This window comes from Arvicanthis niloticus, chromosome 3, assembly GCF_011762505.2.
Source record: "Arvicanthis niloticus isolate mArvNil1 chromosome 3, mArvNil1.pat.X, whole genome shotgun sequence".
Taxonomy (NCBI): domain Eukaryota; kingdom Metazoa; phylum Chordata; class Mammalia; order Rodentia; family Muridae; genus Arvicanthis; species Arvicanthis niloticus.
In genome coordinates, this window is record NC_047660.1 from 122,297,968 (window position 1) to 122,310,533 (window position 12,566).

General features: G+C 37.6%; 1 protein-coding gene across 40 annotated transcripts in view; it reads right to left on the reverse strand.

Annotated features, from left to right (window-relative positions):
• Positions 1 to 12,566, reverse strand: part of Abi2 (abl interactor 2) — a 74,085-nt gene that overhangs the window by 46,259 nt on the left and 15,260 nt on the right. For all 40 annotated transcript variants that reach the window (XM_034497102.1, XM_034497108.2, XM_034497106.2 and 37 more), the window contains exon 2: positions 4,840 to 5,007. In XM_034497102.1, coding sequence (XP_034352993.1) covers positions 4,840 to 5,007 — 168 coding nt within the window. The remainder of the gene's footprint in view (positions 1 to 4,839; positions 5,008 to 12,566) is intronic.

Below are 12,566 nucleotides of genomic sequence, written 5' to 3' on the forward strand. Positions count from 1 at the left end.
CCCTACAAACTATGAGAATGTGGACTACAAGGGAAGAGGGAAAAGTGAAAAAGCTTAAGCAATAGTAAAAATCTTGTTTTTCCATTTCCTCTCTGTATCTTCATAAAGATGGCTTTTGTTTTATATAACAAGTTCAAACTTCATCGTAAAGACCTTGCATATTGAAACTTGCAGTGACATTAGCCAGACCCAAAGTGTATACAATTCAATGGACATCTGCACAGTTAGAAGAGTCATGCTGAGGCCATGAAGTTTGCTTTGAATTTTACACTTGCACTCTTAGTGACATTTTTATATACTTATCCAACATACACACACACACACACACACACACACACAAAGAAACACCAAAGTTAAAGCTTGAAAAACAATTAACTTTACAGATTTTTACAGACATAGGACTCATATTCCTCTATGTGCATCCTATCCTTCCTTATCCCCTAATACTGCCCTTTCTTGTTCTCCTTATTTAACACTTATTTTAAAGTCTCATATAAAGATACTTTTATAAGGTTTGCTAGTCTCCTAAACTTTCCCACGTTGCAAGTATGGCTGGTAGGTACCATTCTAGTAAACATAAAACCTGGGCTAAGTGGGAGTTCAGTAAAAGTGGTTGGCCAGCATACATAAGGCTCCAAGTTCAATTCCAATATCACTGTGGTGGTTTGAATAAAAATAGCTCTCACAGGCGCATATATTTGAATGTTTGGTCATTAGAGATTGGTGCTGCTTTACAGTGATTAGAAGATGTGGTCTTGTGGGAGAAGTGTGTCACGGGGGTGGGCTTCAGGGTTTCAAAATGTTCAAGCCAGGACCAGAGGACTTTCTGCCTGCTGCCTGTAGATCTGGATATAGAGCTCATAGCTACTCTCAAGCACTATGTCTGACTGTCTGCCACCATACTTCCCACCAAGGTGATAATGGACTAAAACTCTGGACTGCAAGCCAGCTCCAATCAAATGCTTCCCTTTATAAGAATTGCTGTGCTCTATTAAATGCAGTGAGGGAAAAAGGCCAAGTAACATATAAAGGCAGACCAATCAGAATTATACCAGATTACTCACCAAATACTATAAAAGCTAGAAGATGCTGGACAGATGTCATACAGACCCTAAGACATTACAAATGCCAGCCCAGGCTACTATACCCTGCAAAACTCTCAATTACCATTGATGGAGAAACCAAGATATGCCATGACAAAACCAAATTTACACAATATCTTTCCACAAACCCAGCACTACAAAGGATAATAGCAGGAAAGCTCCAATACAAGGAGGGAAATTATACCCTAGAAAGAGCAAGAAAGTAATCCTCTTCCAACAAATCCAAAAGAAGATAGCCACACAAAGATAATTCCACCTCTAATAACAAAAATAACAGAAAAAAACAATCACTGTTGCTTAATATCTCTTAACATCAATGGGCTCAATTCCCCAATTAAAAGACATAGGCTAATGGACTGGATACATAAACAGAATCCAGCATTTTGCTGCATACAGGAAACCCACCTCAGTGACAAAGACAGACTCTACCTTAGAGTAAAAGGCTGGAAAACAATTTTTCAAGCAAATGGTCCTAAGAAACAAGCTGGGGTAGCCACTCTAAAATCTCCAGCCCAAGAACACAAAGGGAAGGACTCATGGCTCCACCTGTATAGGTAGTTGAGGGTGGCCTTGCCAGGCATCAGTGGAAGTGGACGGCCTTGGTACCTGAAAGTTTGGATTCCCTAGTGTTGGGGAATTCGAGAGCAGGGAGGCAGGAAGGAAAGGAAGGTGGGAGCACATTCTCATAGTAATAGGAGGAGGGGGGATGGGGTAAGGGGTTTTGGAGGGAATGGGAGAAAAGATAACATTGAAAGGTAAATAAATAAAATACCCAATTTAAAAAAAAAAAAAAACAGATAATGGGTCTGGCAATTGTAGTTGACCAGTCGAGACTTTTTGTCAACAATTTATTACGGGGATTTCATATAATCCTCAAGGACAAGGTATTGTGGAAAAGGCCCATGGAACTTTAAAAAGATTGGTGAGACATACTGTTGCTGAGACAAAGAATGATGCCAACCTGTGAGCTTGCTGAGTGCCCTGACAAGGGTGACTGGGGAGCTGTACTGGACATATATTCCTGACCCACCTTTGCTTGACTATATCCCAGATGGGACAAGCCACTTTGCCTCAAGTTTTTAGACCTTATGGGATAGAGAATTGAAAAGAGAAATTATGTCTCTTGTATTCTTCTTAAAGGTGCCAGCTATTAGGACTCAATCATGTACTGGTCTAGAAATCAATCCAATATGGGAAATAACAGTCTACTTTTGGAAGACTGGATCTGGACTTTGTCAGGAACATATTTGGAAGCTAGCTGTAACTTGCTGTGATGTTAAGATAGCAAGAGATAATGTTGGGACAGGATCTGGATTTCAAACAAGGGTTAGTGCATGTTTTAAGACTCTTTTAATTGTCAAGCTAAAATTGGTTTTGTCTCTTCTACAGCATTTATTGTAAGTTGCATTGACTGTATAATTTCCAATTATGTTAGTGTGTTGAAACCTGGCATGTCTGTTCTGGTTTTTGTCTCATTGCCCTGAGTATTAGAAAACCTTGATTCTTGGAAAAAAGCTTGAAAGTGCTGGAAGAAGTGAGTTGGGCTTTAAGCAAGAGGGTAGCAGGCTTGATTATTGCTGGTATAACAGCCTTAATTCCATTAATTGCTAGCACCACTGCTTCTGCAATAGCATTGTCACAAGGAGTTAAGACAAGTATTTTTGTTAACCATCTAGCAAAAAAAAATGTTACTAATGTATTGGGTATACAAAAGGATTCATGTAAGTATCTGGAACAGCGAATGATGCTCTATAATCCATTCAAATTATCTGAAGGAGGTTCAGGGTTCAAGAGTTAGGAGCCATCCCAAGTGTCATGACAAATATCATTGGAGTAGTGTTACTTTTGAAATTCACAATCATTGTCATTATAATTAGAAAAAAGTTTAAAGACACCTGTAGGATATTTGGTATAATCCTAATACCTCTCTGGGTATGTTAACTTTGCATAATGAGAATGAGACTATGAATTTAAAGAATGCTGCTCTGTTGACTTTTGATGCTGCAGATAATGCTGATAAAATTATCCATGGTCTGAGCTCAGTATTTCCATTTTGGACAAACCTCAGGAATGGCATATATAGCTTGATCAGGCTAGCCCTTCTTGTCCTGGGAATACTTTTATTCCTGTCCATTGTGTTAAAGCTTATCTTTAATAACATCAACATGTTGGCAGCCAAAGTACATGGCTTAAAACTGAAAATGGACCCCCAGACACAGTTATTAAATTAACAGGCTGGTAAGCCAAGGACGGGTAAGATTCTGCACAGAGCCTTACCAACCTAAGACAGAAGTGCATTGCCCTTGATAATGAATATTCCATGATGGGTAAGGAAGGCATTCTTGTCAGAACGACCTAAGACAGGCTGTCTTGCTAACAAAGTAAAAAAGAGGGAGAGGTGGAGAGCCTTTGGGGCTGCTTGGCAAGAAGCTGGCATGAGCCAAGGACAAGGAAAGGTGCTGCTTGGCAGGAATATGACATTGGCCAAGGACAAGAAAGTAGGCTTCAAGCAGGAATCTGACACTAGACTAGAACAAAGAAGTAATTTCTGGTAGGAATCTAAATCATAGGCTACAACAAAGAAGTAATCTCAGGCAGGAATCTAAATATTAGGCCAGAACAAAGAAGTAATTTCAGACAGGAATCTAAATTTTAGGCTAGAACAAGGAAGTAGACTTCAGACATGAAAATGACCTTGGGCTAGGATAGGGAAGTAGGCTCAGATACTTTGGTCATCCTGATAAGCCTTTAGAAACAGTGATCATGGGAGTGTTCACATAACTGGGTTTAATGTCTTCCCTTTTCTTTGACTATTTGTGTTTATTGTATTGCTTGTTCCTCGATTATTTGCATCTATTGTATTGCTAGACCCTCAACCTAGAACTGACCTTATTACATGCATATAATCAAAATGGTATAAAAGCATAAAGGAAGAGGGGGTATAGGATGGGGGTTCTAGGGAGGGGAAATGGGGAAAGGGGATGACATCTGTACTGTAAATAAATAAAATATCCAATAAAAAAAATTTAAAGAAAAAATTGCTGTGCTCACCATGAGACGCTATTCTCTTCACAGCAATAAAACACTGACTAAACCACCAAAGGAGAGTTTAAAAAGCCTACTGATAGGAGAAAAAAATTAAATTAGCCACCAAGCTATCGAGTCATTATTTTTAAAGCAATAAAGACTCAAAAAATCTGTCAAAATATTAAAAAAAAAAAAATACCTGGGTGGTGTACTTCTTTTTAATCCCAACACTCAGGACATAGAGGCAGGTAGATCTCTGTGAGTCCAAGACAAGCCTGGTCTACAGAGTGAGTTCTAGGACAGCCAGAGTGACACACACACACACACACACACACACACAAAACAAAAAACAAAAACAAAAAAAACCTGTCTCAAAAAATAAATAAATAAATAAATAAATAAATAAATAAATAAAATAAACTACCAAGATAAATTTTCACTTCAGGAGTGATTATGTTACTGTGGCAACTGAGTTTTAATAAAAATCCATCAAAATTTATTTTTCTATTAAATTATAAAGATAATAACATCACAGCAGGATGTAAAGTGGATAAGTAAAACAATAAATAAAATTCAATTAAAAAGATAACATTACAAAAATAAGCATAAACAATGCAATAAATTCATATTGTCCAAATACATGCACATAACAAAAGCAGTCAACAGGCTGTGTACTGCTCATAGGCAAACAAATTTAACATGGTCTCACTTGTGAAATATGGTTGATTGAAGATTCCATCCTCCGTAACTGCGATGCCTGGATATCCAGCATCTGTAGGACATTGTTGGCCAAAGTGTTTATCAGATACGCAACACTTGCTAAGGACTGAGTGGTGTAGGCTTTGGTTTCTTCTAGGGCTCGCTGCTTATCTGGTGACTGTGGGGGAGGAAAACAGTGGCCATCAATTTAAAGATAATTAATTTCTAGCAAACTAACTTAGTCATTTAAACCCTTCTGTTACTAAACCTATATATAACAAGTTAAAAATATTCTGAAAACTACCATTGTTATGCAATTCCAAAACTAAATGAGTCGATGAATTCACATTAGTATTTCACAATATTTTCAAGTTAACTATACATTTTTTAATGTAAGTACAAATAAAGTTCTGAAGCTAGTATTTTGAGTTCCAGTGTATACTTTTTTTGTTTTGTTTTTGTTTTTGTTTCTTTTGAGACAGGGTTTCTCTGTGTAGCCTTGGCTGTCCTGGAACTCACTCGCTCTGTAGACCAGGCTGGCCTCAAACTCAAAAATCCGCCTGCCTCTGCCTCCCAAGTGCTGGGATTAAAGGCATGTGCCACCACCACCCGGCCAGTGTATACTTTTAACAATGACAGCATATACACATCTTCCCAATTTAACTACTTAGGCAGCATTGATTTGAATGTACAAACACTTATTCTACTTTCTCTTGATTTCCTTTCATTCTCACACATAAAATGTGTCCAATCAATAATGATAAATAAAATGGCTGATAATAAAAATAATTATAAAATTAAAATGTCAGGCTACCCTGTTCTCTTGTAACTTAAGTGGCAGCCTCATGGGGTAGAAACTGCCAATGTCAGCCCTTTCTTAGCAGTCAGCAGTGCCTATCTCACAACTTCCACAACCCAGAAGCCTTATTTGAAAAACAGGGACCATGCAGCTAGAAGTAACCAAATGATTATTTTCCAAGTTACTGCTGAGCAATAGTAGTGACATATTTTATTTTGCTAACTGCCACCTATAGAAAGATTCTGTGCTTCATAATAAAGCTAATCCAAGTTTCTGATTCAGAAACCCTTTATTGTAGTGCCATCATTCATTTAAACTACAATAGTCACCATTTGTCAATTACAAAGCATAGAGGGTACATCCCTGATTCAATCATTCCAAGAATATGTGGACAGAAAATGAAAAAACCTAATGTGAAGTCACTTTCTAAACCATAAATCCCTGTATAGAACTGCCACTGCTCTAATGCTGTAATTGCTCAAAGTATCCATCGGAATGCAGTGATAGGATTTACCACAAGTCTACTACAGTCCTAATCACATCTCTCCTACAGTCTACAATGCATAGATACAAATTTCTCCAAGAATTGGAAGAAAAAAAGAAAAGCCTTTAGAAGTAATTTAAACAAATAATCAAATTAACACCATATTACCATGAAAAGAGTTAAGGGAAAAAAAGAAGAAATTCAAGTAAAACCAAAGATGAAAAAGATAAATTATAACTGATACCATAGAAATACAAAAGCTTCCTAGAAACTACTATTTTATATTATGCCAATAAATATAAAAACCTAGAACCAGATTTCTGGGTATATACAACCCTCACCAAAACAGACCCAGGAAGATATATATAACTTTAAGCTACCAAGAACAAGCAGTAAGACTGAATCAGTAACACAGATTATCCAAAAAATAAAATAATAATAGCACTAGATGGTTGCACTGATGAATTTTACCAAACTTTCAAAGACAAAATAATGACAAACCATGTATCATATACACACCTAGTACTTGGGAGGCTAAGGCAATAAGATTTCAAGTTCGAAGCAAGCCTAGACCACAGTACCAGCTTGCCTGTCCAAACAACAACAAAACCAATGTCAATTCTCTTCAAACAGTTCCAAAGTATAAAAAGGAAGTCAACTCTCCAGACACAACACAAAAAAATCTATGAGCTGATATTCCTATGAACATATAGATATAAAACTTCTCAACAAATTGCTAAGTCAAATACAAAAGCATGATCATGTGAGACTCTACAGATGCAAGAATAAGTCAGCATGAAAATTAGTAAATAAAATACATCAAATTAACAAAGTGAAGACTAAAAAAAAAGTACAATCATTTCCACAGATATAAAAAAGCATCTGATAAAATCCCTTTGTGGTGGCTTGAATGAAAACGGCCTCCACAGACTCATACAGAGGTGTGGCCTTGTTGAATAGGGTGGCCTTGTTGGAGGAAGTGTGTCACTGGGGGTGGGCTCTGAGGTACCAGAAGCTCAAGACAGGCTCAATGGCTCACTCTCCTCTCTTCCTGCTGCTTACAGATCCAGATGCAGAACTCTCAACTACTTCTCCAGCACCATGTCTATCTGTGTGTTGCCATGCTTCCTGCCATGACAATAATGGACTAAACCCAGAGGTTTAAGCCAGCACCAATTACTTTCCTTTTTAAGAGTTGCCATGAGCCGAGCAGTGGTGGCGCACGCCTTTAATCCCAGCACTTGAAAGGCAAAGGCAGGTGGATTTCTGAGTTTGAGGCCAGCCTGGTCTATAGAGTGAGTTCCAGGGCTACACAGAGAAACCCTGTCTTGAAAAAACTTAAAAAAAAAAAAAAAAAAGAGTTGCCATGGCCATGGCATCTCTTCACAGTAATAGACACTCTAAGATACCCTTCATGACTTAAAAAAAAAAAAAAAGGTATAGAAGAAATGAACTTCAAGCTAGGCAATGGTGACACACACCTTCAATCTTTAATCTTGAAAAAACAAAAATAGAAGAAAAATTGTACTTCAAAACAGTATGATGACAATCCCCACACAATCTACATTATGCTCTGACTAGTTTTTGTTTTGAATTCCCTATAAAATTTTAGCGTATTCTAGTTCTGTAGAAAATGCCATTGGTGTTTTATAGGAATTGCACTGAACTTGTAGATTGCTTTGGATAGAGTGAACATTTTTGCAAAATTTCATCTCCAGAACTCACTGGTCAAAGCCTAGCCAAAAAAGTGAGCTTATGTTTCAGTGAGAATATCCTGTCTCAAGTCAAAAGCTGTAGATCAAAAGAGGAAGATACTTAACACTTTCCAACATCATCTGTATGTACACACACAAATGCAAGTACTTCCAAAACTCACACGCATGTACCACACACGTACATATAACACAAACATATGTGCACCACACATATTCACCCAACACACATACACAAGTATGTACAAACCACACATACAATTTCCACAAATATATACAACATACCAGACATACACACTACATATGAAAAGTACACATATATGTGTACACCATATACACAAAACACATAATACACCAGACATACACACATGTATGCAGAGCTCATATACATACATATGTGCACAACACACATCAAGACACATACACACACACCACACACATATACGTACAGCACATGCACAAAAATACAAACAAAAAATCAATTTTTTCTAATTTTAAAATTAAAAATGAAGCTAGGTATGGTGCATATGCCTTTAGTCCCAGAATTCAGGAGGCAGAGGCATATTCTCTGTGATTTTAAGGCCAGTCTGGTCTACATAGCAAGTTTCAGAACAGCCAGAGCTATAGAGTAAGACCTTGTCTTAAAACACCAAAAAAGAAGGAGGTGGGGGAGGAGGAAAGGGAAATGGAAGGGGAAAGGGAAGGAAAGAAAAACATTATTTTGGGGGAACACATATGAAAGTCAGAGGACACCTTGTAGTAGTCAATTCTCTCTTTCCACCAAGTAGGTCCTAAGGAGCAAGCTTGGCTCATCAAGCCTTTACCCTCTGTCCTGTCTCACTGGTCCCTAAAGACAAATTTCACTCTTTGCTCAGCTATCACTCCCAAGCACTGAATTTAAAATATTTTATCTCTTAAAATTCTCCCAATACACATTTCTTTTTACACAGAATATTACCCTTGTATATAAACCACCTCAATGTATCTATAACTCATTATCACTGTCCTTTAAAGTTATCTTGTACATGTGCTAACAAATCACTATTCTCTCCTGTTGGATACTCCCCAAGTCTCTATATCACACCTATCCACATGCCAAAACACTTCCACTCTATCTATGGTTTTCTTTGGAGGCATACTGGCCACATACTATCCTAGTATTGCTTACCTATATTCCCATACTAGTTTCCAGGACAGAGCATAGAGTCTTAAAAACATAATCCCAAATTTTCATCTTTCTAAACCAGCTGAAACCTCCATATCTTCCTCTTACCTGCTTAATTGTAAGTAGACTCCTCTATTTACGATCTACAGCCTACTCTAATAAGGCACACAAGTTACTTCTCATTCAACCTTACCAGGTCTTCACTTACAGAAATATTAGCTTCATGGTTCTCAAAATATGGATCACAGTTTCCTACCTTTGTGTTCTTCATCTATAATAGTTTTTGCCAATAACCTATGCCCTGTGTTAATTTCTAGGAAAACTTTCCTGATTGACACTTACCAACTTCCTCAGTCACTTATTACAGACTTACATAACACAGCAATACATTCATGTTTCACTCCCAAATGCTCACATTGCCCCATATGGGAAAGCCTCTTCAAACAGATGGTAACCTAACACATCTTTGAATATTACATGTGAATCACCATTACTTCTTTTCTATTACCTTTTGTTTTGTTGTTGTTCCTATTTACAGTGATGGGAATCAAACTCACATGCTAAACATGTACTGAACTGCTATGCTCACCCCAAGGCTCACCTAGTATCTCTTTAATGGGTAATGTATAAGTTTCGGGTTTTTTGGGTTTTTTTTTTTTGGGGGGGGGGTGTTGTTTTTGTTTTTTTTTGCCATCCTAATGGTTTAATTACACTATTTTTCTTTGGCATATACAAAGAATTATATTCTTTCTGTGTTGGTAAGATATGTTTTCTCCATATCAAAGTTTTCAAAGCCTAAAGAAACACATCCACAAAAATGAAACATTTAACCCAACCTTCCAAGCCCTGTCTTAACAAGGCATTCTTCTTCCAGTCATAAAGGGAGCAAAACCCTAAGAAAGGAGAACTGGGCACAGGCTGGGTGTTCACTGATCCTCCCAGCTAAACAGACACCAGCTCAGAGCTCAGCTCAGCAGGAACTCACATGGCCTATTTCCATCACCTAATGAAGGAGAAAGACAGAAAACTGGATCCCCAGAAGCTTTAACACCATCCAAATGACTTAGTGTGTACTGAATAAGAAGAAAATTAAACTTGCATTTCAATTTGATGTGTTTCTAGAGCAATAGCAAATACAGATGAGAACCCTGCACATCCTCCGAAGGCACTTGACTGCAGTATTCCTAATACTTGTCTCTTACTTACTCTTACTGTTTTTGTTTTGCTTCTACTATACAGCACCACAGATTTGGTCCAAAAACAGGGTGTAGATGACCCAGTAAGTATAGGAAAATAGTATTTTAAAAGCAAGAATACAACACACAAGAGGGAATTCTCCTCTGCATGCAATGCTCTTTGAGATAGCTCAGCAGGTAAAGAAAGGCACTTGCTATCAAGTCTAATCACCTGAGTCCCAGGAAATCTGAAATGTACAAAACTCATAAGGTCCCTCCACAAGAGTCACAGAGAATTCTGAGAATGCAGATTTTATGAATCATCACCCAGGCAGGGGTGGAACTGTAGCTGATACAATTGCCCATGAGCCATCTCTGCTCCTCTAAGTGACCCCTCATTCAAATTCTTATTACAGCTATAAAAATAAATAAAAGGGCTGGTGAGATGGCTCAGCTGTTAAGAGCACTGACTGCTCTGCTGGAGGTCATGAGTTCAAATCCCAGCAACCACATGGTGGCTCACAACCATCTGTAATAAGATCTGACACCCTCTTATGGGGTGTCTGAAGACAGCTACAGTGCACTTACTAGTACTACTAATAATAATAATAAAAAAATAAAGCCAGACATTCTTAATACTCAATTGACAACATATAGTAGGCATTTGAATAAATAAATAAATAAAAACAAAGAGTTTGGAAAAATGGCTCAGTGGTTAAGGACACTTGTTGCTCTTGCAGAGAAGTCAACTTTGGTTCCCAGCACCCACAATAAGCACCTCACAAGTGCCTACAACTCCAGCTTCAGAGGATCCAAGGCCCTCTTCTGGCCTCCACAGGCACGATACTCAAGTGTAGTACGTACACACACACACACACACACACACACACACAAATAATTAAAAAAAAAAAAAGATGATAATTCAGTAAAGTAGCAGGATACAAAATTAACAAAGATCAGTAGCCTTCCTGTATACAAATGACAGACTGAGAAAGAAACCAGGGAAACAATACCTTTCACAATAACTGTGATGGCTATTCCTTGTCAACATGGCTACATCTGGAATGAACTAGAATATAGAAATGGGGCACACCTATAAAGATTATTTTGGGTGAATCCACTTCTAGCCCAGAAGTTTGAGGAAGGAAGACACAAACTTTTGATCTGAATCTTGAGGCAGGATGACATTAATCTGGGTCACACCTGCTGGAAGCCTATATAAGGACATGGAGAAGGAAGCTTTTGCTTTTTGCCTGCTTGCTCTGGCCTTGCTAGCAAGTCTACTCCTTCACTGACATTGGAGCCTACTTCTTCAGAATTCCAGCGTCTATTGAAGACCAGCTGAGACATCCAGTCTTGTGGATTGAGCAACTTATGGATTCTTGGACTTTCCATTCATAGCCCATTATTGTTGGATGAATTAGACCATAGCTTTTAAGTGATTCTAATATATACACTTTATAAGTTCTTCTACTCTAGAGAACCCTGATCACTACAATAGCCTTTTTAAAAGTTTTTTTTTTTTTTTTTTTTTTTTTTGGAATAACTAACAGAGTGAAAGATGTATATAATAAAAGCTTAAGAGATTGAAGGAAGAAGATAAGAAAAAGATAGAAAGCTGTCCCATGTTTATGGTTGGTAGGGTTAATATTGTAAAAATGGTCATTCTACCAAAAACAATCATCTATAAATTGAATGCAATCTGCCATCAAAATTCCAACACAATTCTTTACAAAAATTGAAAAACTAATCTTAAACTTCATACAGAAACAAAAAAAGAATAGCTAAAAATAAAACAAACAAACAAAAAAAGAAGTGTTGATCACCATTACTAATTTTAAACTACACTACAAGGCTATAGCAATAAAATTAAAAAAAAAAAAAAAAAGCAGTATGCTATTGCCATAAAAACAGATACATTGCTTAACTGAACAGAACTGAAGACATGGACATAAGTTCACATACCTACTCACACCTGATTTATTATTTTTTTAACAAAGAAACCAAAAGTACAAACTGGAGAAGAGAAGACTGTAGCAGCATATTTTCCCCACAAGTTGGGAGGAATAAGGAAAGAAAGAGGAGGAGTAAGGAGAGGAAAAGGAGAAGGAAGAGGAGGAGCTAGGGGAGGGAGGAGAGAGGGGAACATGAAAGCAGACGTGCACCTTTCTCTAAAAAGTCAAAGGTTTTTAGAGAAAAAAGGTTTTTAGATACATCTAGGTTGAGTATTCGGTTACACCTGATTGTGTAGCATCTTTGTTAATTGAGCATTATCAAACATATAAAGCCTTTGATTAATCTTTAAGCATTAGAGTCTTATTCCTACCGGATAACATGTGGATGGCAGGATGGTCTGGGTTCAGCCCACTCCACAGCGTGGAAGATTGGCAGAGCCATCTCCC